Source organism: Triturus cristatus, unplaced genomic scaffold (genome assembly GCF_964204655.1).
Source record: "Triturus cristatus unplaced genomic scaffold, aTriCri1.1 SCAFFOLD_292, whole genome shotgun sequence".
Classification (NCBI taxonomy): Eukaryota; Metazoa; Chordata; class Amphibia; order Caudata; family Salamandridae; genus Triturus; species Triturus cristatus.
Genome location: NW_028188527.1, coordinates 564,288 through 589,149, shown reverse-complemented (window position 1 = coordinate 589,149; position 24,862 = coordinate 564,288). Strand labels below are relative to the sequence as shown.

General features: G+C 52.0%; 2 protein-coding genes and 1 pseudogene across 2 annotated transcripts; all 3 read left to right on the top strand.

Moving 5' to 3' along the window:
- The first annotated feature begins 18,105 nt into the window (after positions 1–18,105).
- Positions 18,106–19,642, top strand: LOC146768948 (histone H3). The gene has a single exon (XM_085640646.1). The coding sequence runs from the start codon at positions 19,203–19,205 to the stop codon at positions 19,611–19,613; it is 411 nt and encodes a 136-aa protein (XP_085496772.1). The 5' UTR covers positions 18,106–19,202; the 3' UTR covers positions 19,614–19,642.
- Positions 19,643–21,139: 1,497 nt separating this feature from the next.
- Positions 21,140–22,237, top strand: LOC146768947 (histone H2A type 2-C-like; annotated as a pseudogene).
- A 31-nt stretch (positions 22,238–22,268) lies between these two features.
- LOC146768946 (histone H4) lies at positions 22,269–22,866 on the top strand. The gene has a single exon (XM_085640594.1). The coding sequence runs from the start codon at positions 22,310–22,312 to the stop codon at positions 22,619–22,621; it is 312 nt and encodes a 103-aa protein (XP_085496720.1). The 5' UTR covers positions 22,269–22,309; the 3' UTR covers positions 22,622–22,866.
- The last annotated feature ends 1,996 nt before the right edge of the window (positions 22,867–24,862 follow it).

The following is a 24,862-nucleotide window of genomic DNA, read 5'->3' as shown; positions in this document are numbered from 1 at the left end:
GTTTCACCCCCGGCTGCAGGTGTGAAAACAAAACACTTCACAGACTCAGTAAAGTGTATTTAACTCCTTCACAGCATCAAAACAAGGCCTGCAAGGTCTTGGGTAAGGGTGGGCGTAGTGGGCGTAGTGGGGCTACGTGAAGCAGCACGTAGTGTGCCCAAATCTACGCACACTACGCGCTTCGCGTAGCCCCACTACGTGCCACCCACCTCCCACCCGCCATTCTTTTAAATATTATAAGCAATGAAAAATAAAGTAAAAGTAAGTCGACTTACCCGTAAGCGCGGCGTCTCCGGGGCTCCCTCTTTCAGTTTCTAATTTCTTCTGGCAAATGCGCATGCGCGGACGCCCGCGCATGCGCATTTCTCGCGAGAAATGCGCATGCGCGGGTGTCCGCGCATGCGCATTTGCCAGAAGAAATTAGAAACTGAAAGAGGGAGCCCCGGAGACGCCGCGCTTACGGGTAAGTCGACTTACTTTACTTTATTTTTCATTGCTCATATATTTAAAAGAAGGGCGGGCGGGAGGTGGGTGGCGGGTGGCAAGCAGCTACGCTTCGCCCTCGGCGTGTGCGTAGCGCTGCCCTGCTTCGCCTACTTCGGAAAGTGCGAAGCAGGCAGCGCTACGTACACTACGTGGGCGAAGCGTAGTGCTACGCCCGGGGTTAGTCTTGGGTGTGTTTCCAGCCTCCAGGCACCAATTTACTGATACTTGTGACATTTGCAGGTGTGAGGCATCATGGGGATGAAGTCGCACCTGCTACCCAGGGTTATGGAGCTCCGCGCAGGGTGAGATTTCAGGGTTTACCCCTGGATGGAAGTGTGAACATAAAACACTTCACATACTCAGGAAAGTGTATTTAGCTGCTTTACAGTATCAGAATAAGGCCTGCAAGGCCGTGGGCCTCTTTTCAGCCTCCTGGCACCAGTTGTACTGAAACTTGTGACATTTTGCAGGTGTTAGGCATCAAGGGGATGAAGTCGCACCTTCTACCCAGGGTTATGGAGCTCCGCGCAGGGTAAGATTACAGGTTTCACCCTTGGCTGCAGGGGTGAAAACAAAACACTTCACAGACTCAGGAAAGTGTATTTAACTCCTTCACAGCATCAGAACAAGGCCTGCAAGGTCTTGGGTGTGTTTCCAGCCTCCAGGCACCAATTTACTGATACTTGTGACATTTTAAGGTGTTAAGCTGTGAGGGGATGAAGTCGCACCTTCTACCCAGGGTTATGGAGCTCCGCGCAGGGTAAGGTTTCATGTTTCACCCCTGGCTGCAGGTGTGAAAACAAAACACTTCACAGACTCAGTAAAGTGTATTTAACTCCTTCACAGCATCAGAACAAGGCCTGCAAGGTCTTGGGTGTGTTTCCAGCCTCCAGGCACCAATTTACTGATACTTGTGACATTTGCAGGTGTTAGGCATCAAGGGGATGAAGTCGCACCTTCTACCCAGGGTTATGGAGCTCCGCGCAGGGTAAGATTACAGGTTTCACCCCTGGCTGCAGGGGTGAAAACAAAACACTTCACAGACTCAGGAAAGTGTATTTAACTCCTTCACAGCATCAGAACAAGGCCTGCAAGGTCTTGGGTGTGTTTCCAGCCTCCAGGCACCAATTTACTGATACTTGTGACATTTTAAGGTGTTAAGCTTCAAGGGGATGAAGTCGCACCTTCTACCCAGGGTTATGGAGCTCCTCGCAGGGTAAGATTTCAGGTTTCACCCCTGGCTGCAGGGGTGAAAACAAAACACTTCACAGACTCAGTAAAGTGTATTTAGCTACTTTACAGTATCAGAACAAGGCCTGCAAGGTCTTGGGTGTGTTTCCAGCCTCCAGGCACCAATTTACTGATACTTGTGACATTTGCAGGTGTTAGGCATCAAGGGGATGAAGTCGCACCTTCTACCCAGGGTTATGGAGCTCCGCGCAGGGTAAGATTTCAGGTTTCACCCCTGGCTGCAGGGGTGAAAACAAAACACTTCACATACTCAGTAAAGTGCATTTCACTCCTTTACAGTATCAGAACAAGGCCTGCAAGGCCTTGGGCCTACTTCCAGCCTCCTGGCACCCGTTTTACTGATACTTGTGACATTTGCAGGTGTTAGGCTTCAAGGGGATGAAGTCGCACCTTCTACCCAGGTTTATGGAGCTCCGCGCAGGGTAAGATTTCAGGTTTCACCCCCGGCTGCAGGTGTGAAAACAAAACACTTCACAGACTCAGTAAAGTGTATTTAACTCCTTCACAGCATCAAAACAAGGCCTGCAAGGTCTTGGGTAAGGGTGGGCGTAGTGGGCGTAGTGGGGCTACGTGAAGCAGCACGTAGTGTGCCCAAATCTACGCACACTACGCGCTTCGCGTAGCCCCACTACGTGCCACCCACCTCCCACCCGCCATTCTTTTAAATATTATAAGCAATGAAAAATAAAGTAAAAGTAAGTCGACTTACCCGTAAGCGCGGCGTCTCCGGGGCTCCCTCTTTCAGTTTCTAATTTCTTCTGGCAAATGCGCATGCGCGGACGCCCGCGCATGCGCATTTCTCGCGAGAAATGCGCATGCGCGGGTGTCCGCGCATGCGCATTTGCCAGAAGAAATTAGAAACTGAAAGAGGGAGCCCCGGAGACGCCGCGCTTACGGGTAAGTCGACTTACTTTACTTTATTTTTCATTGCTCATATATTTAAAAGAAGGGCGGGCGGGAGGTGGGTGGCGGGTGGCAAGCAGCTACGCTTCGCCCTCGGCGTGTGCGTAGCGCTGCCCTGCTTCGCCTACTTCGGAAAGTGCGAAGCAGGCAGCGCTACGTACACTACGTGGGCGAAGCGTAGTGCTACGCCCGGGGTTAGTCTTGGGTGTGTTTCCAGCCTCCAGGCACCAATTTACTGATACTTGTGACATTTGCAGGTGTGAGGCATCATGGGGATGAAGTCGCACCTGCTACCCAGGGTTATGGAGCTCCGCGCAGGGTGAGATTTCAGGGTTTACCCCTGGATGGAAGTGTGAACATAAAACACTTCACATACTCAGGAAAGTGTATTTAGCTGCTTTACAGTATCAGAATAAGGCCTGCAAGTCCGTGGGCCTCTTTTCAGCCTCCTGGCACCAGTTGTACTGAAACTTGTGACATTTTGCAGGTGTTAGGCATCAAGGGGATGAAGTCGCACCTTCTACCCAGGGTTATGGAGCTCCGCGCAGGGTAAGATTACAGGTTTCACCCTTGGCTGCAGGGGTGAAAACAAAACACTTCACAGACTCAGGAAAGTGTATTTAACTCCTTCACAGCATCAGAACAAGGCCTGCAAGGTCTTGGGTGTGTTTCCAGCCTCCAGGCACCAATTTACTGATACTTGTGACATTTTAAGGTGTTAAGCTGTGAGGGGATGAAGTCGCACCTTCTACCCAGGGTTATGGAGCTCCGCGCAGGGTAAGGTTTCATGTTTCACCCCTGGCTGCAGGTGTGAAAACAAAACACTTCACAGACTCAGTAAAGTGTATTTAACTCCTTCACAGCATCAGAACAAGGCCTGCAAGGTCTTGGGTGTGTTTCCAGCCTCCAGGCACCAATTTACTGATACTTGTGACATTTTAAGGTGTTAAGCTGTGAGGGGATGAAGTCGCACCTTCTACCCAGGGTTATGGAGCTCCGCGCAGGGTAAGGTTTCATGTTTCACCCCTGGCTGCAGGTGTGAAAACAAAACACTTCACAGACTCAGTAAAGTGTATTTAACTCCTTCACAGCATCAGAACAAGGCCTGCAAGGTCTTGGGTGTGTTTCCAGCCTCCAGGTACCAATTTACTGATACTTGTGACATTTGCAGGTGTTAGGCATCAAGGGGATGAAGTCGCACCTTCTACCCAGGGTTATGGAGCTCCGCGCAGGGTAAGATTACAGGTTTCACCCCTGGCTGCAGGGGTGAAAACAAAACACTTCACAGACTCAGGAAAGTGTATTTAACTCCTTCACAGCATCAGAACAAGGCCTGCAAGGTCTTGGGTGTGTTTCCAGCCTCAAGGCACCAATTTACTGATACTTGTGACATTTTAAGGTGTTAAGCTTCAAGGGGATGAAGTCGCACCTTCTACCCAGGGTTATGGAGCTCCTCGCAGGGTAAGATTTCAGGTTTCACCCCTGGCTGCAGGGGTGAAAACAAAACACTTCACAGACTCAGTAAAGTGTATTTAACTCCTTCACAGCATCAGAACAAGGCCTGCAAGGTCTTGGGTGTGTTTCCAGACTCCAGGCACCAATTTACTGATACTTGTGACATTTGCAGGTGTTAGGCATCAAGGGGATGAAGTCGCACCTTCTACCCAGGGTTATGGAGCTCCGCGCAGGGTAAGATTTCCGGTTTCACCCCTGACTGCAGGGGTGAAAACAAAACACTTCGCATACTCAGTAAAGTGCATTTCACTCCTTTACAGTATCAGAACAAGGCCTGCAAGGCCTTGGGCCTACTTCCAGCCTCCTGGCACCAATTTACTGATACTTGTGACATTTGCAGGGGTTAGGCTTCAAGGGGATGAAGTCGCACCTTCTACCCAGGGTTATGGAGCTCCGCGCAGGGTGAGATTTCAGGGTTTACCCCTGGATGGAAGTGTGAACATAAAACACTTCACATACTCAGGAAAGTGTATGTAGCTGCTTTACAGTATCAGAATAAGGCATGCAAGGCCTTGGGCCTACTTCCAGCCTCCTGGCACCAGTTTTACTGATACTTGTGACATTTGCAGGTGTTAGGCATCAAGGGGATGAAGGCGCACCTTCTACCCAGGGTCATGGAGCTCCGCGCAGGGTGAGATTTCAGGGTTCACCCCTGGCTGCAGGTGGGAAAATAAAACACTTCACATACTCAGGAAAGTGTATTTAGCTCCTTTACAGTATCAGAATGAGGCCTGCAAGGCCTTGGGCCTACTTCCAGACTCCTGGCACCAGTTTTACTGATACTTGTGACATTTGCAGGTGTTAGGCTTCAAGGGGATGAAGTCGCACCTTCTACCCAGGTTTATGGAGCTCCGCGCAGGGTAAGATTTCAGGTTTCACCCCCGGCTGCAGGTGTGAAAACAAAACACTTCACAGACTCAGTAAAGTGTATTTAACTCCTTCACAGCATCAGAACAAGGCCTGCAAGGTCTTGGGTGTGTTTCCAGCCTCCAGGCACCAATTTACTGATACTTGTGACATTTGCAGGTGTGAGGCATCATGGGGATGAAGTCGCACCTTCTACCCAGGGTTATGGAGCTCCGCGCAGGGTAAGATTTCAGGTTTCACCCCTGGCTGCAGGGGTGAAAACAAAACACTTCACAGACTCAGTAAAGTGTATTTAACTCCTTCACAGCATCAGAACAAGGCCTGCAAGGTCTTGGGTGTGTTTCCAGACTCCAGGCACCAATTTACTGATACTTGTGACATTTGCAGGTGTTAGGCATCAAGGGGATGAAGTCGCACCTTCTACCCAGGGTTATGGAGCTCCGCGCAGGGTAAGATTTCCGGTTTCACCCCTGGCTGCAGGGGTGAAAACAAAACACTTCGCATACTCAGTAAAGTGCATTTCACTCCTTTACAGTATCAGAACAAGGCCTGCAAGGCCTTGGGCCTACTTCCAGCCTCCTGGCACCAATTTACTGATACTTGTGACATTTGCAGGGGTTAGGCTTCAAGGGGATGAAGTCGCACCTTCTACCCAGGGTTATGGAGCTCCGCGCAGGGTGAGATTTCAGGGTTTACCCCTGGATGGAAGTGTGAACATAAAACACTTCACATACTCAGGAAAGTGTATGTAGCTGCTTTACAGTATCAGAATAAGGCATGCAAGGCCTTGGGCCTACTTCCAGCCTCCTGGCACCAGTTTTACTGATACTTGTGACATTTGCAGGTGTTAGGCATCAAGGGGATGAAGGCGCACCTTCTACCCAGGGTCATGGAGCTCCGCGCAGGGTGAGATTTCAGGGTTCACCCCTGGCTGCAGGTAGGAAAATAAAACACTTCACATACTCAGTAAAGTCTATTTAACCCTTAACAGTATCAGAACAAGGCCTGCAAGGCCTTGGGCCTACTTCCAGCCTCCTGGCACCAGTTTTACTGATACTTGTGACATTTAAAGGTGTTAGGCTTCAAGGGGATGAAGTCGCACCTTCTACCCAGGGTTATGGAGCTCCGCGCAGGGTAAGATTTCAGGTTTCACCCCTGGCTGCAGGGGTGAAAACAAAACACTTCACAGACTCAGTAAAGTGTATTTAACTCCTTCACAGCATCAGAACAAGGCCTGCAAGGCCTTGGGTGTGTTTCCAGCCTCCAGGCACCAATTTACTGATACTTGTGACATTTGCAGGGGTTAGGCTTCAAGGGGATGAAGCCGCACCTTCTACCCAGGGTTATGGAGCTCCGCGCAGGGTGAGATTTCAGGGTTTACCCCCGGATGGAAGTGTGAAAATAAAACACTTCACATACTCAGGAAAGTGTATTTAGCTGCTTTACAGTATCAGAATAAGGCCTGCAAGGTCTTGGGTGTGTTTCCAGCCTCCAGGCACCAATTTACTGATACTTGTGACATTTGCAGGTGTGAGGCATCATGGGGATGAAGTCGCACCTTCTACCCAGGGTTATGGAGCTCCGCGCAGGGTGAGATTTCAGGGTTCACCCCTGGATGGAAGTGTGAACATAAAACACTTCACATACTCAGGAAAGAGTATTTAGCTGCTTTACAGTATCAGAATAAGGCCTGCAAGGCCTTGGGACTACTTCCAGCCTCCTGGCACCAGTTTTACTGATACTTGTGACATTTGCAGGTGTTAGGCTTCAAGGGGATGAAGTCGCACCTTCTACCCAGGGTCATGGAGCTCCACGCAGGGTAAGATTTCAGGCTTCGCCCCAGGCTGGAGGAGTGAAAATAAAACACATCACATACTCAGGAAAGTGTATTTAACTCCTTTACAGTATCAGAATAAGGCCTGCAAGGCCTTGGGCCTACATCCAGCCTCCTGGCACCAGTTTTACTGATACTTGTGACATTCGTAGTTGTTAGGCTTCAAGGGGATGAAGTCGCGCCTTCTAACCAGGGTCATGGAGCTCCGCGCAGGGTAAGATTTCAGGTTTCACCCCTGGCTGCAGGGGTGAAAACAAAACACTTCACAGACTCAGTAAAGTGTATTTAACTCCTTCACAGCATCAGAACAAGGCCTGCAAGGCCTTGGGTGTGTTTCCAGCCTCCAGGCACCAATTTACTGATACTTGTGACATTTGCAGGTGTTAGGCATCAAGGGGATGAAGTCGCACCTTCTACCCAGGGTTATGGAGCTCCGCGCAGGGTAAGATTTCAGGTTTCACCCCTGGCTGCAGGGGTGAAAACAAAACACTTCGCATACTCAGTAAAGTGCATTTCACTCCTTTACAGTATCAGAACAAGGCCTGCAAGGCCTTGGGCCTACTTCCAGCCTCCTGGCACCAATTTACTGATACTTGTGACATTTGCAGGGGTTAGGCTTCAAGGGGATGAAGCCGCACCTTCTACCCAGGGTTATGGAGCTCCGCGCAGAGTGAGATTTCAGGGTTTACCCCTGGATGGAAGTGTGAACATAAAACACTTCACATACTCAGGAAAGTGTATGTAGCTGCTTTACAGTATCAGAATAAGGCATGCAAGGCCTTGGGCCTACTTCCAGCCTCCTGGCACCAGTTTTACTGATACTTGTGACATTTGCAGGTGTTAGGCATCAAGGGGATGAAGTCGCACCTTCTACCCAGGGTCATGGAGCTCCGCGCAGGGTGAGATTTCAGGGTTCACCCCTGGCTGCAGGTGGGAAAATAAAACACTTCACATACTCAGGAAAGTGTATTTAGCTCCTTTACAGTATCAGAATGAGGCCTGCAAGGCCTTGGGCCTACTTCCAGACTCCTGGCACCAGTTTTACTGATACTTGTGACATTTGCAGGGGTTAGGCTTCAAGGGGATGAAGTCGCACCTTCTACCCAGGGTTATGGAGCTCCGCGCAGGGTGAGATTTCAGGGTTTACCCCTGGATGGAAGTGTGAAAATAAAACACTTCACATACTCAGGAAAGTGTATTAGGTGCTTTACAGTATCAGAATAAGGCCTGCAAGGCCTTGGGCCTACTTCCAGCCTCCTGGCACCAGTTTACTGATACTTGTGACATTTGCAGGGGTTAGGCTTCAAGGGGATGAAGTCGCACCTTCTACCCAGGGTTATGGAGCTCCGCGCAGGGTGAGATTTCAGGGTTTACCCCTGGATGGAAGTGTGAACATAAAACACTTCACATACTCAGGAAAGTGTATGTAGCTGCTTTACAGTATCAGAATAAGGCATGCAAGGCCTTGGGCCTACTTCCAGCCTCCTGGCACCAGTTTTACTGATACTTGTGACATTTGCAGGTGTTAGGCATCAAGGGGATGAAGTCGCACCTTCTACCCAGGGTCATGGAGCTCCGCGCAGGGTGAGATTTCAGGGTTCACCCCTGGCTGCAGGTGGGAAAATAAAACACTTCACATACTCAGGAAAGTGTATTTAGCTCCTTTACAGTATCAGAATGAGGCCTGCAAGGCCTTGGGCCTACTTCCAGACTCCTGGCACCAGTTTTACTGATACTTGTGACATTTGCAGGTGTTAGGCTTCAAGGGGATGAAGTCGCACCTTCTACCCAGGTTTATGGAGCTCCGCGCAGGGTAAGATTTCAGGTTTCACCCCCGGCTGCAGGTGTGAAAACAAAACACTTCACAGACTCAGTAAAGTGTATTTAACTCCTTCACAGCATCAAAACAAGGCCTGCAAGGTCTTGGGTGTGTTTCCAGCCTCCAGGCACCAATTTACTGATACTTGTGACATTTGAAGGTGTGAGGCATCATGGGGATGAAGTCGCACCTTCTACCCAGGGTTATGGAGCTCCGCGCAGGGTGAGATTTCAGGGTTCACCCCTGGATGGAAGTGTGAACATAAAACACTTCACATACTCAGGAAAGAGTATTTAGCTGCTTTACAGTATCAGAATAAGGCCTGCAAGGCCTTGGGACTACTTCCAGCCTCCTGGCACCAGTTTTACTGATACTTGTGACATTTGCAGGTGTTAGGCTTCAAGGGGATGAAGTCGCACCTTCTACCCAGGGTCATGGAGCTCCACGCAGGGTAAGATTTCAGGCTTCGCCCCAGGCTGGAGGAGTGAAAATAAAACACATCACATACTCAGGAAAGTGTATTTAACTCCTTTACAGTATCAGAATAAGGCCTGCAAGGCCTTGGGCCTACATCCAGCCTCCTGGCACCAGTTTTACTGATACTTGTGACATTTGTAGTTGTTAGGCTTCAAGGGGATGAAGTCGCGCCTTCTACCCAGGGTCATGGAGCTCCGCGCAGGGTAAGATTTCAGGTTTCACCCCTGGCTGCAGGGGTGAAAACAAAACACTTCACAGACTCAGTAAAGTGTATTTAACTCCTTCACAGCATCAGAACAAGGCCTGCAAGGCCTTGGGTGTGTTTCCAGCCTCCAGGCACCAATTTACTGATACTTGTGACATTTGCAGGTGTTAGGCATCAAGGGGATGAAGTCGCACCTTCTACCCAGGGTTATGGAGCTCCGCGCAGGGTAAGATTTCAGGTTTCACCCCTGGCTGCAGGGGTGAAAACAAAACACTTCGCATACTCAGTAAAGTGCATTTCACTCCTTTACAGTATCAGAACAAGGCCTGCAAGGCCTTGGGCCTACTTCCAGCCTCCTGGCACCAATTTACTGATACTTGTGACATTTGCAGGGGTTAGGCTTCAAGGGGATGAAGCCGCACCTTCTACCCAGGGTTATGGAGCTCCGCGCAGAGTGAGATTTCAGGGTTTACCCCAGGCTGGAGGAGTGAAAATAAAACACTTCACATACTCAGGAAAGTGTATTTATCTCCTTTACAGTATCAGAATAAGGCCTGCAAGTCCTTGGGCCTACTTCGAGCCTCCTGGCACCAGTTTTACTGATACTTGTGACATTTGCAGGTGTTAGGCTTCAAGGGGATGAAGTTGCACCTTCTACCCAGGGTCATGGAGCTCCGCGCAGGGTGAGATTTCAGGGTTCACCCCAGGCTTGAGGTGTGACAATAAAACACTTCACATACTCCGGAAAGTGTAATTAACTCCTTTACCGTATCAGAATAAGGCCTGCAAGGCCTTGGGCCTACTTCCAGCCTCCAGGCACCAGTATTACTGATACTTTGTGACATTTTAAGGTGTTAAGCTTCAAGGGGATGAAGTCACACCTTGTACCCAGTGTCATGGAGCTCCGCGCAGGGTAAGATTTCAGGCTTCACCCCAGGCTGGAGGAGTGAAAATAAAACACTTCACATACTCAGGAAAGTGTATTTAACTCCTTTACAGTATCAGAATAAGGCCTGCAAGGCCTTGGGCCTACTTCCAGCCTCCAGGCACCAGTATTACTGATACTTTGTGACATTTTAAGGTGTTAGGCTTCAAGGGGATGAAGTCGCACCTTGTACCCAGGGTCATGGAGCTCCGCGCAGGGTACGATTTCAGGTTTGGAGGTGTGAACTCCGTTACAGTATCAGAACAAGACCTGCATGGCCTTGGGTGTGTTTCTAGCCTCCAGGCACCAGTTTTACTGATACTTTGTGACCTTTGGAGGAGATAAGCTTCAAGGGGACGTAGTTGCACCTTCTACCCAGGGTTATGGAGCTATGCGCAGGGTGAGATTTCAGGGTTCACCCCTGGCTGGAGGTGTGACTATGTGGATTGTTTTGTTTTCACACCTCCAGCCAGGGGTGAACCCTGAAATCTCACCCTGCGCGGAGCTCCATAACCCTGGGTAGAAGGTGCGACTTCATCCCCTTGAAGCTGTAAACCTCCAAATGTACCCAGGGTTATGGAGCTCCGCGCAGGGTAAGATTTCAGGTTTCACCCCTGGCTGCAGGGGTGAAAACAAAACACTTCACAGACTCAGTAAAGTGTATTTAACTCCTTCACAGCATCAGAACAAGGCCTGCAAGGTCTTGGGTGTGTTTCCAGACTCCAGGCACCAATTTACTGATACTTGTGACATTTGCAGGTGTTAGGCATCAAGGGGATGAAGTCGCACCTTCTACCCAGGGTTATGGAGCTCCGCGCAGGGTAAGATTTCCGGTTTCACCCCTGGCTGCAGGGGTGAAAACAAAACACTTCGCATACTCAGTAAAGTGCATTTCACTCCTTTACAGTATCAGAACAAGGCCTGCAAGGCCTTGGGCCTACTTCCAGCCTCCTGGCACCAATTTACTGATACTTGTGACATTTGCAGGGGTTAGGCTTCAAGGGGATGAAGTCGCACCTTCTACCCAGGGTTATGGAGCTCCGCGCAGGGTGAGATTTCAGGGTTTACCCCTGGATGGAAGTGTGAACATAAAACACTTCACATACTCAGGAAAGTGTATGTAGCTGCTTTACAGTATCAGAATAAGGCATGCAAGGCCTTGGGCCTACTTCCAGCCTCCTGGCACCAGTTTTACTGATACTTGTGACATTTGCAGGTGTTAGGCATCAAGGGGATGAAGGCGCACCTTCTACCCAGGGTCATGGAGCTCCGCGCAGGGTGAGATTTCAGGGTTCACCCCTGGCTGCAGGTAGGAAAATAAAACACTTCACATACTCAGTAAAGTCTATTTAACCCTTAACAGTATCAGAACAAGGCCTGCAAGGCCTTGGGCCTACTTCCAGCCTCCTGGCACCAGTTTTACTGATACTTGTGACATTTAAAGGTGTTAGGCTTCAAGGGGATGAAGTCGCACCTTCTACCCAGGGTTATGGAGCTCCGCGCAGGGTAAGATTTCAGGTTTCACCCCTGGCTGCAGGGGTGAAAACAAAACACTTCACAGACTCAGTAAAGTGTATTTAACTCCTTCACAGCATCAGAACAAGGCCTGCAAGGCCTTGGGTGTGTTTCCAGCCTCCAGGCACCAATTTACTGATACTTGTGACATTTGCAGGGGTTAGGCTTCAAGGGGATGAAGCCGCACCTTCTACCCAGGGTTATGGAGCTCCGCGCAGGGTGAGATTTCAGGGTTTACCCCCGGATGGAAGTGTGAAAATAAAACACTTCACATACTCAGGAAAGTGTATTTAGCTGCTTTACAGTATCAGAATAAGGCCTGCAAGGTCTTGGGTGTGTTTCCAGCCTCCAGGCACCAATTTACTGATACTTGTGACATTTGCAGGTGTGAGGCATCATGGGGATGAAGTCGCACCTTCTACCCAGGGTTATGGAGCTCCGCGCAGGGTGAGATTTCAGGGTTCACCCCTGGATGGAAGTGTGAACATAAAACACTTCACATACTCAGGAAAGAGTATTTAGCTGCTTTACAGTATCAGAATAAGGCCTGCAAGGCCTTGGGACTACTTCCAGCCTCCTGGCACCAGTTTTACTGATACTTGTGACATTTGCAGGTGTTAGGCTTCAAGGGGATGAAGTCGCACCTTCTACCCAGGGTCATGGAGCTCCACGCAGGGTAAGATTTCAGGCTTCGCCCCAGGCTGGAGGAGTGAAAATAAAACACATCACATACTCAGGAAAGTGTATTTAACTCCTTTACAGTATCAGAATAAGGCCTGCAAGGCCTTGGGCCTACATCCAGCCTCCTGGCACCAGTTTTACTGATACTTGTGACATTCGTAGTTGTTAGGCTTCAAGGGGATGAAGTCGCGCCTTCTAACCAGGGTCATGGAGCTCCGCGCAGGGTAAGATTTCAGGTTTCACCCCTGGCTGCAGGGGTGAAAACAAAACACTTCACAGACTCAGTAAAGTGTATTTAACTCCTTCACAGCATCAGAACAAGGCCTGCAAGGCCTTGGGTGTGTTTCCAGCCTCCAGGCACCAATTTACTGATACTTGTGACATTTGCAGGTGTTAGGCATCAAGGGGATGAAGTCGCACCTTCTACCCAGGGTTATGGAGCTCCGCGCAGGGTAAGATTTCAGGTTTCACCCCTGGCTGCAGGGGTGAAAACAAAACACTTCGCATACTCAGTAAAGTGCATTTCACTCCTTTACAGTATCAGAACAAGGCCTGCAAGGCCTTGGGCCTACTTCCAGCCTCCTGGCACCAATTTACTGATACTTGTGACATTTGCAGGGGTTAGGCTTCAAGGGGATGAAGCCGCACCTTCTACCCAGGGTTATGGAGCTCCGCGCAGAGTGAGATTTCAGGGTTTACCCCTGGATGGAAGTGTGAACATAAAACACTTCACATACTCAGGAAAGTGTATGTAGCTGCTTTACAGTATCAGAATAAGGCATGCAAGGCCTTGGGCCTACTTCCAGCCTCCTGGCACCAGTTTTACTGATACTTGTGACATTTGCAGGTGTTAGGCATCAAGGGGATGAAGTCGCACCTTCTACCCAGGGTCATGGAGCTCCGCGCAGGGTGAGATTTCAGGGTTCACCCCTGGCTGCAGGTGGGAAAATAAAACACTTCACATACTCAGGAAAGTGTATTTAGCTCCTTTACAGTATCAGAATGAGGCCTGCAAGGCCTTGGGCCTACTTCCAGACTCCTGGCACCAGTTTTACTGATACTTGTGACATTTGCAGGGGTTAGGCTTCAAGGGGATGAAGTCGCACCTTCTACCCAGGGTTATGGAGCTCCGCGCAGGGTGAGATTTCAGGGTTTACCCCTGGATGGAAGTGTGAAAATAAAACACTTCACATACTCAGGAAAGTGTATTAGGTGCTTTACAGTATCAGAATAAGGCCTGCAAGGCCTTGGGCCTACTTCCAGCCTCCTGGCACCAGTTTACTGATACTTGTGACATTTGCAGGGGTTAGGCTTCAAGGGGATGAAGTCGCACCTTCTACCCAGGGTTATGGAGCTCCGCGCAGGGTGAGATTTCAGGGTTTACCCCTGGATGGAAGTGTGAACATAAAACACTTCACATACTCAGGAAAGTGTATGTAGCTGCTTTACAGTATCAGAATAAGGCATGCAAGGCCTTGGGCCTACTTCCAGCCTCCTGGCACCAGTTTTACTGATACTTGTGACATTTGCAGGTGTTAGGCATCAAGGGGATGAAGTCGCACCTTCTACCCAGGGTCATGGAGCTCCGCGCAGGGTGAGATTTCAGGGTTCACCCCTGGCTGCAGGTGGGAAAATAAAACACTTCACATACTCAGGAAAGTGTATTTAGCTCCTTTACAGTATCAGAATGAGGCCTGCAAGGCCTTGGGCCTACTTCCAGACTCCTGGCACCAGTTTTACTGATACTTGTGACATTTGCAGGTGTTAGGCTTCAAGGGGATGAAGTCGCACCTTCTACCCAGGTTTATGGAGCTCCGCGCAGGGTAAGATTTCAGGTTTCACCCCCGGCTGCAGGTGTGAAAACAAAACACTTCACAGACTCAGTAAAGTGTATTTAACTCCTTCACAGCATCAAAACAAGGCCTGCAAGGTCTTGGGTGTGTTTCCAGCCTCCAGGCACCAATTTACTGATACTTGTGACATTTGAAGGTGTGAGGCATCATGGGGATGAAGTCGCACCTTCTACCCAGGGTTATGGAGCTCCGCGCAGGGTGAGATTTCAGGGTTCACCCCTGGATGGAAGTGTGAACATAAAACACTTCACATACTCAGGAAAGAGTATTTAGCTGCTTTACAGTATCAGAATAAGGCCTGCAAGGCCTTGGGACTACTTCCAGCCTCCTGGCACCAGTTTTACTGATACTTGTGACATTTGCAGGTGTTAGGCTTCAAGGGGATGAAGTCGCACCTTCTACCCAGGGTCATGGAGCTCCACGCAGGGTAAGATTTCAGGCTTCGCCCCAGGCTGGAGGAGTGAAAATAAAACACATCACATACTCAGGAAAGTGTATTTAACTCCTTTACAGTATCAGAATAAGGCCTGCAAGGCCTTGGGCCTACATCCAGCCTCCTGGCACCAGTTTTACTGATACTTGTGACATTTGTAGTTGTTAGGCTTCAAGGGGATGAAGTCGCGCCTTCTACCCAGGGTCATGGAGCTCCGCGCAGGGTAAGATTTCAGGTTTCACCCCTGGCTGCAGGGGTGAAAACAAAACACTTCACAGACTCAGTAAAGTGTATTTAACTCCTTCACAGCATCAGAACAAGGCCTGCAAGGCCTTGGGTGTGTTTCCAGCCTCCAGGCACCAATTTACTGATACTTGTGACATTTGCAGGTGTTAGGCATCAAGGGGATGAAGTCGCACCTTCTACCCAGGGTTATGGAGCTCCGCGCAGGGTAAGATTTCAGGTTTCACCCCTGGCTGCAGGGGTGAAAACAAAACACTTCGCATACTCAGTAAAGTGCATTTCACTCCTTTACAGTATCAGAACAAGGCCTGCAAGGCCTTGGGCCTACTTCCAGCCTCCTGGCACCAATTTACTGATACTTGTGACATTTGCAGGGGTTAGGCTTCAAGGGGATGAAGCCGCACCTTCTACCCAGGGTTATGGAGCTCCGCGCAGAGTGAGATTTCAGGGTTTACCCCAGGCTGGAGGAGTGAAAATAAAACACTTCACATACTCAGGAAAGTGTATTTATCTCCTTTACAGTATCAGAATAAGGCCTGCAAGTCCTTGGGCCTACTTCGAGCCTCCTGGCACCAGTTTTACTGATACTTGTGACATTTGCAGGTGTTAGGCTTCAAGGGGATGAAGTTGCACCTTCTACCCAGGGTCATGGAGCTCCGCGCAGGGTGAGATTTCAGGGTTCACCCCAGGCTTGAGGTGTGACAATAAAACACTTCACATACTCCGGAAAGTGTAATTAACTCCTTTACCGTATCAGAATAAGGCCTGCAAGGCCTTGGGCCTACTTCCAGCCTCCAGGCACCAGTATTACTGATACTTTGTGACATTTTAAGGTGTTAAGCTTCAAGGGGATGAAGTCACACCTTGTACCCAGTGTCATGGAGCTCCGCGCAGGGTAAGATTTCAGGCTTCACCCCAGGCTGGAGGAGTGAAAATAAAACACTTCACATACTCAGGAAAGTGTATTTAACTCCTTTACAGTATCAGAATAAGGCCTGCAAGGCCTTGGGCCTACTTCCAGCCTCCAGGCACCAGTATTACTGATACTTTGTGACATTTTAAGGTGTTAGGCTTCAAGGGGATGAAGTCGCACCTTGTACCCAGGGTCATGGAGCTCCGCGCAGGGTACGATTTCAGGTTTGGAGGTGTGAACTCCGTTACAGTATCAGAACAAGACCTGCATGGCCTTGGGTGTGTTTCTAGCCTCCAGGCACCAGTTTTACTGATACTTTGTGACCTTTGGAGGAGATAAGCTTCAAGGGGACGTAGTTGCACCTTCTACCCAGGGTTATGGAGCTATGCGCAGGGTGAGATTTCAGGGTTCACCCCTGGCTGGAGGTGTGACTATGTGGATTGTTTTGTTTTCACACCTCCAGCCAGGGGTGAACCCTGAAATCTCACCCTGCGCGGAGCTCCATAACCCTGGGTAGAAGGTGCGACTTCATCCCCTTGAAGCTGTAAACCTCCAAATGTCACAAATATTACTAAAACATGTACCTGGAAGCTAGGGATGGGCCGGAGATCCTGAAGGCTAAGATCTGATACTGTGAATGGTGTTCATGTGCGTTCTGGACTTTGTGAAGTGTTTTGTTTTCTTCCCCTACCTCCATCCAAATTAGCAGCAGGCCTCGATCAGGCTACAGTGCGCAGAATATGATTTCTGGTCTCAGGTCTCCCTCGTGACATACCATTGGATTCAGGAGTGGTCCCCACTCCAGCGATAGGGCTCAGTAGAACAGTGGTAGTCACAGGCCTCACTCTGTACTGTACTATTCAGTTCCGCAGTGGGCCTCCCCGGTCATAGGCTCAGCGTCTGACATACAGTAACTCACTCTGTCTACAGATGTCACCTCAGAGGTACACCTAGCTCCAGCTGTAAAAATCAGCTCAGCAGAGTGCCTCCATGCCGGTACTGGGGTCACCATTTCAGGTGCATTCACACCCTCTGCTCTCACTTGGGGTGTCTTAAAACATGTAGGCCTAACTCGGCCGCCTTCCTTCATTGTGTCACTGTGTATTTATTGTATTGAGTCTGCACCCGCCTCCTCTGGCTCGGCGCTCGGCAGTGAATGCTCTCTGCCTGCATGTGAAGCTGCCAGCACACGGCCGCCTGGTGATGCGTGCGAGGCTGGAGCCAGGGCCGTGCCCCGCTGCTTGTAAGCCCCGAGCCGAGGGTGCCACAGCCGAGGGTGCAGGCGCGCGGGGAGGGCCCCCTGGCCCCCGTGCCAGGGGCTCCCTGGCATTGTTTCCACCCCGCGCTCGGCCGGCGGAGCCCTGTGTTACTTCGGCCCGTTCCAGAACGCGCTCCCCGCGGCCCCCGCAGCCCCACTGTGACGCCACAGGGCCCGCTCCCTGCAGGAGCCCCCTCCCTCCCGCGGGCCGCCGCTCCCGGCCGCAGGAGTCGAGAGAGGACCGGGGAAAAGGGGTCCGGAGCCCGGGATTTCAGGCATGGAGGCGCCCGCCGTCGGGGGAGCGCCGAGTCTCCCCGCGGATCACAAGCCAGGGATGAGGGGTGGATCCGAAACGGGGGCAGGCCCGGGAGAGGGCCGAAGCTGGGCTCCTGGTCATGTATGCGTGGAAGCGCGTGTTTAACTGATTGTGTTTTAAAACGTGGATAATCCGAAGGTAGGAAACACAAAAGTCAGCTGGGAGCAAAGAGCCGAGTGTGCCTCGCACAGCCCTGTCTGCTCGGGACCAATCAGAGGCCGGCTCCTCCCTGTATATATTCACGGGGCTCGGGTTTGGGAGGGACATTTCTGTTCAGTGACAGCGCCCGCGCCGAGACTCGCATTACAATGGCCGAAACCGCTCCAGCCGCCGCGGCGCCTCCCGCTGAGGTCGCCCCCAAGAAAAAGCAGCAGAAGAAGACAGCGGGGGCCTCCAAGGCCAAGAAGCCTTCCGGCCCCAGCGTGGCCGATCTGATCCTGAAGGTGGTGACCGCCTCTGCCGAGAGGAAGGGAGTCTCCCTGTCGGCCATGAAGAAGGGGCTGGTCGCCGAGGGCTACGATGTGGACAAGAACAAGAGCCGGGTCAAGGCCTCCCTCAAGAGCCTGGTCAGCAAAGGCGCCCTGGCCCAGCTGAAGGGCACCGGGGCCTCCGGATCCTTCAAGGTGAACAAGAAGCAGCTGGAGGGCAAGAAGGCGGCCAAGAAGGCGGCCGCCAAGACCAAGAAACCAGCGGCCAAGAAAGCTGCCCCTGCCGCCAAGAAGCCCAAAAAGGCTCCCGCGGGGGTCAAGAAGAGCCCGAAGAAGGTCAAGAAGCCTGCGGCAGCAAAGAGCCCCAAGAAGCCCAAGGCTGCCCCCGCCAAGAAGGCTGCCAAGAGCCCAGCGAAAGCCAAGGCGGCGAAGCCCAAAGTGGCCAAGAAAAGCCCTGCCAAGGTAGTCAAACCCAAGGCAGCCAAGCCCAAAGCAGCCAAGCCCAAGAAGGCAGCGCCCAAGAAGAAGTAAGGGCTTGCACCAAGACACTGCAAACACAACGGCTCTTTTAAGAGCCATCCACCCGGTCCAGAAGAGAGCTTGTTCGTCCCCACCCTTGCACCCCGCGTGCACACTTCTCTATAATAATAAACGGCACAGTAAATCCATAGCGCACCTTTCCGCACGCGAGTGCCGTGTGTGATCTTGGTCATGTAAACGGCTCTTTTGGTGCTGCGTGGATTGAAATCTGTGTACCAAATAAAGAAGGGGGTCTGGGAGTTTATTAGACCTCCGTTTATAATAAATGTGAAATAACGTGTGCCTTGGTGCTTTCACTGTATCCGGGCAGATTCGAAGTGGTGTCTGCATAAAGCAGACGATTGTGAACGTGAAATCGAGCGCAGTTAACGGCGGCGTGTTCCAGGGTGACCAAGGGCAGTACACTTATAAAATCCTGGGCTCCTCGCCCAGTTGACCGGGGGCGAGTGGTTCGTGTGACTATGGATGGACACGGAGACAAAGGCTGACCCAAGCGCGGGCTACGGCTCCAACGTACATCATCCAATCGGAGGGTGTCTTTTTCTCCACAGCTCATTGGAGAGACAGGCTGCAGCCTCCGGTTCATTGGCCAATCATTGCACACCGCGGGCTATTTTCAAACGTGGGGCGGTCGCTTCAGCCAACCAGAGCAGCCCTCCGTCTTCGAGTGCATAAATAGGGCTCTTGCCTGCTTGAACTCCATTCTTCCTCGCTTGTCGCTGAGAGAGACCGCTCCCGCCATGGCCCGCACCAAGCAGACAGCCCGCAAGTCCACCGGCGGCAAAGCGCCTCGCAAGCAGCTGGCCACCAAGGCTGCCCGCAAGAGCGCGCCTGCCACCGGCGGCGTCAAGAAGCCTCACCGCTACCGACCCGGCACTGTGGCTCTCCGCGAGATCCGCCGCTACCAGAAGTCCACCGAGCTCCTCATCCGCAAGCTGCCCTTCCAGCGCTTGGTGAGGGAGATCGCCCAGGACTTCAAGACCGACCTGCGCTTCCAGAGCTCCGCCGTCATGGCCCTGCAAGAGGCCAGCGAGGCCTACCTGGTGGGGCTCTTCGAGGACACCAACCTGTGCGCCATCCACGCCAAGAGGGTGACCATCATGCCCAAGGACATCCAGCTGGCCCGTCGTATCCGAGGCGAGAGGGCCTAAGGAGACACGCCGACCCGAACAACCACCACAACGGCTCTTTTAAGGGCCACCACCCTGTCACATACGAGCTTCTCTTATCTGCCATGGCATGTTCTACAGGTTAGGGTGGGTGGGCTGGCTGAGAGTACCACGAGTACTGGGTAACTTATACCGGCACTGGGTGACCAGAGCACTCCGTGTTCACAGTGCACAATCGCATCTTCAATGTGTCCATCGTTTAATAAAGAGCTTTGTTTGGGTGGAGGGTTGTGTTGGGATCCGCTGGTCACAAGCCAGCGCTGTGGGGCATCTGTGCTCCCGGTACATCGGGTTCATGTGTCCGATTTCGGGAGCGCTTGCCCAGGGGCGGATTATTGCCGTTGCCCTTGGTCTTAAAGTACAAACACAACGTGACACCCGCACACACTAAAACTGGTCGCCGAAAACAATAAGCCCGTGGGCTCATTTAACGTCATCGTTACATTACAGTGCTTATGTGACACTTGGTACCAAAGAGAGGGCTCATTCATATAAACAGGTTTATTTAAACAGGCAAAACGGGTTGCCTGCTCCATCGTCCCTCGCTCATTTAACGTCATCGTTACATTACAGTGCTTACGTGAGACTTGGTCCCAAAGAGAGGGCTCATTCATATAAACATGTTTATTAAAAACGGGTTGCCTGCTCCATCGTCCCTCGGTCTGCAGCAAGACCCGTGAGAGCGGGTCTTGTGCGCTCAACATTACCTTTTAAAACACTTATTTCTCCGGTCATAATAGAAGCACATTAGCTCTTAGGGGAGGACGTGGTTGGCCCTTAAAAGAGCCGTTGTGTTAGTTGGGGATGCGCCTCGAAGCCTTACTTGGCGCTGGTGTACTTGGTGACGGCCTTGGTGCCCTCCGACACGGCGTGCTTGGCCAGCTCTCCGGGCAGCAGCAGACGCACTGCGGTCTGGATCTCCCGGGAGGTGATGGTGCGCCGCGAGTTGTAGTGGGCCAGGCGGGAAGCCTCCCCGGCGATGCGCTCGAAGATGTCGTTCACGAAGGAGTTCATGATGCCCATGGCCTTAGAGGAGATGCCGGTGTCCGGGTGCACCTGCTTCATCACTTTGTAAATGTAGATTGCATAGCTTTCCTTCCTGCTCCTCTTGCGCTTCTTCCCGTCCTTCTTGGGCGGCTTGGAGAGCGCTTTCTTGGAGCCCTTCTTGGGAGCCGGCGCGGACTTGGCTGGTTCAGGCATGGTCGACAATCTGCACCGCTTCCTGTGGAGCCGAGAGAAATAAGGCCAGGCGAGCCCGGCACTTGTATTTATAGGCTGGGCGTGTAAAGTAGCTGCTTCTCTGCTCTCCCTTCTCATTGGCAGGCAAAGGCAAGCCCCCCACCTCCTAGTGTACTGCGGTTCTGGGTCTCTGATTGGTGAAACAGAAGCCCTCCTCCCTCCAATGAGAAGTACTATCAGCGCCTAGCTGTCAACCAATCAGACGCACCCGAAGTCTTTATATCGCCGGAGTCGAGCCGAACAGCAGTACTAATCTCTCTGTTGTGTGAGTGAGCCCCTGCATCGATCGCCATGTCTGGACGCGGAAAGCAAGGAGGAAAGGCCCGCGCTAAGGCCAAGACACGCTCTTCCAGAGCCGGGCTCCAGTTCCCCGTGGGCCGTGTGCACAGGTTACTCCGGAAGGGAAGCTACGCCGAGAGGGTGGGCGCCGGTGCCCCCCGTCTATTTGGCTGCAGTCCTGGAGTACCTGACCGCTGAGATCCTGGAGCTGGCCGGCAACGCTGCCCGTGACAACAAGAAGACCCGCATCATCCCCAGACACCTCCAGCTGGCCATCCGCAACGACGAGGAGCTGAATAAGCTGCTGGGCCGAGTCACCATCGCCCAGGGAGGAGTCCTGCCCAACATCCAGGCCGTGCTGCTGCCCAAGAAAACCGAGAGCCACAAGGCAGGGGGCAAAGCAAGCAAGTAAAGGCCCGCAGACCACCGTGGAAACACACCCTAAACACAAAGGCTCTTTTCAGGGCCAACCACAGACTCCATCAAAGAGCGTATCCGTGCCAAGGTGTTACTCTGGCAGGCTTCATAGTCGCGGCAGCGCCCGCACCGTCGCTACATAGGAGGGATGCCCAAGCCCTCGGACGGACACATAAATGCTGCCCCCGTCCCAAAACCGAGCTTGAGGCCGACGAGAATAATCTTTTTGTAAAAATAAATAAATACGTGTTTATAGGGGCAGTTTACAGACTTGCCACGACCGGGCCTGACCTGTGGACAGTGTTACGGGGTTGCGGGCGGCCGCACACAGCGGGGTGGTGCCGGTGAGGCCGTTAATGTGTTGGCTCCATTAAAACATTTCAGAGCCTGCTGTTCATAGTGGGAGCGGGCACCGAGCGCCAGGGTTAGGCGGGCCGCGGTGATGAGTGGGGGCCGGGAAGGGAGGCGTGTGTGTGTGCTTGACTGTGATCCGTGCCCCGGCGGCAGCTGCTGAGCCCACGACAAAGAGGCGGCTGGGAGCGCGCTCTTTTTCAAACGGCAACGGCCGCTCCAGCCCCCCGCTCCCTGCAGAGGGCGGTCCAGGGGCGGGCTCCCCCTCGCCTTCCGTTGAGTCACGTGGGCCGCTTGGAGCGCCCTAGCCGGTCCGCCGCAGCTCCTCCATATAAGCAGCCGTCGCTGGCTGTTTCCTCATTTCTGCTCAGTCACAGTACCGACAGGACAACATGTCTGGACGCGGCAAAGGAGGGAAGGGGCTCGGCAAAGGCGGCGCCAAGAGGCACCGCAAGGTGCTCCGGGACAACATCCAGGGCATCACCAAGCCGGCCATTCGCCGCCTGGCGCGCCGTGGCGGGGTCAAGCGCATCTCCGGCCTCATCTACGAGGAGACCCGCGGGGTGCTGAAGGTTTTCCTGGAGAATGTGATCCGGGACGCCGTCACCTACACCGAGCACGCCAAGAGGAAGACCGTCACCGCCATGGATGTCGTTTACGCCCTGAAGCGCCAGGGCCGCACCCTCTACGGATTCGGCGGTTAAACTCTCGACTTGCCCACGGAAAGAAAGAGAAAAAAAAACACCAACCCAAAGGCTCTTTTAAGAGCCGACCACGATGTCATGGGAGAGCTGTATCTATGCACTAGGGATCCCGCAGGGCAGGCCTGCTTTGTAGGCCCACAGCCGGTCGGGTGAGGGGGGCATTTCTCCGAAACCGCCATGCAAGGCACTGTCCTGGGGCCAGGGCACCTTCCTGGAGCCCCGCGTCCATCCTAGTCCCGCCCACGGGGCCCGCTGTCCTGAAGCCACCTAAGGCGGGTATAGCCCGGCCCAGGGGCCCGCCATTCTGGAGCTCTGTACTTGGGACCTAAGGCGGGTATAGCCCGGCCCGGGGGCCCGCCATCCTGGAGCCCTGGACTGGGGACCCATGGCGAGTTTGGCCCGGCCCAGGGCCGGTCATTTCCCTCGACTATTAAGCCCCCACGTAGTGGGGGCTTACAGAACACGAATGAGGGACAAAGGTTCGAGCTAGCGGCGGCGGCCGCGCGGCCGGCCATCTGGTCGCCGATTTGCGCGACCAGATGGCCCACGGAGCTGCGCGACCAGATGGCCGGGCGGCGGAACGGCCGCGCTACCTCTAACTTTTGTCTCTCGCTCGGGCGCTGTAAGCCCCCACTTCGTGGGGGCTTAATAGTCGGTAAAATAGAGCGTTCCCATGCAGGCCCATGGGGTGTGCGATCCTCATTTTTTTTTGTGACCGATTTCGGGACTCTAAGCACCTGTTTTAGTGCTTTTTTTTTTTTATTATTGTTTTGTTGACATTTTGGTTCAAGGGGACCACGGCACTACTTCTACCCGGGGCAATGGAGCTCCACTTCGGGTAACATTTCAGGTTTTCCCCCTCAGCTGGAGATGGGCCCCCAAAAAAAAAAAAAATCGTAATCCTAATAAAATACATATATTTTTATTTTTTTTCACCCAAAAATGAAATAACGTCCTTCACAGTATCTGGTCCATTTTGTAGCCTCCAGTCACCCCTTTAACAATGTTTAATAAAAAATAAAAATAAAAATACTAAAATTTTAGGTCAAATGGGACGAAGTCACTTTTTCTACACAGGGTGCTCCAATTGGGGTAATATTTCAGGATTTACCCCTCGACTGGAGGTGGGAAAAATACTTCACTCAAAGGGTACATAAAGCCCTTTACATTATCAGATCCAAGACTTCAGTGTCTCGGGCCCATTTCTAGCCTCCAGGCGCTTGTTTTGTTCTTTTTATGACATTTTGAAATTTACAGGTTTATGGGGACACAGTAGCTCGTTCTACCCAGGGCTATGGAGCTCCGCGCAGGGTAAGATTTCAAGTTTCGCCCCGGGCTGGAGATGTGAAAACGCAACACTTCACATACTCAGCAAAGTGTATTTAACCCCTTTACAGTATCAGAACAAGGCCTTGGGCCTACCTCCAGCCTCCAGGCACCAATTTTACTGATACTTGTGACATTTGCAGGTGTTAGGCTTCAAGGGGATGAAGTCGCACCTTCTACCCAGGGTTATGGAGCTCCGCGCAGGGTAAGATTTCAGGATTCACCCCTGGCTGTGGTGCGAAAATAAAACACTTCACATACTCAGTACAGTCTATTTAACCCTTAACAGTATCAGAACAAGGCCTGCAAGGCCTTGGGCCTACTTCCAGCCTCCTGGCACCAGTTTTACTGATACTTGTGACATTTAAAGGTGTTAGGCTTCAAGGGGATGAAGTCGCACCTTCTACCCAGGGTTATGGAGCTCCGCGCAGGGTAAGATTTCAGGTTTCACCCCTGGCTGCAGGGGTGAAAACAAAACACTTCACAGACTCAGTAAAGTGTATTTAACTCCTTCACAGCATCAGAACAAGGCCTGCAAGGCCTTGGGTGTGTTTCCAGCCTCCAGGCACCAATTTACTGATACTTGTGACATTTGCAGGGGTTAGGCTTCAAGGGGATGAAGCCGCACCTTCTACCCAGGGTTATGGAGCTCCGCGCAGGGTGAGATTTCAGGGTTTACCCCCGGATGGAAGTGTGAAAATAAAACACTTCACATACTCAGGAAAGTGTATTTAGCTGCTTTACAGTATCAGAATAAGGCCTGCAAGGTCTTGGGTGTGTTTCCAGCCTCCAGGCACCAATTTACTGATACTTGTGACATTTGCAGGTGTGAGGCATCATGGGGATGAAGTCGCACCTTCTACCCAGGGTTATGGAGCTCCGCGCAGGGTGAGATTTCAGGGTTCACCCCTGGAT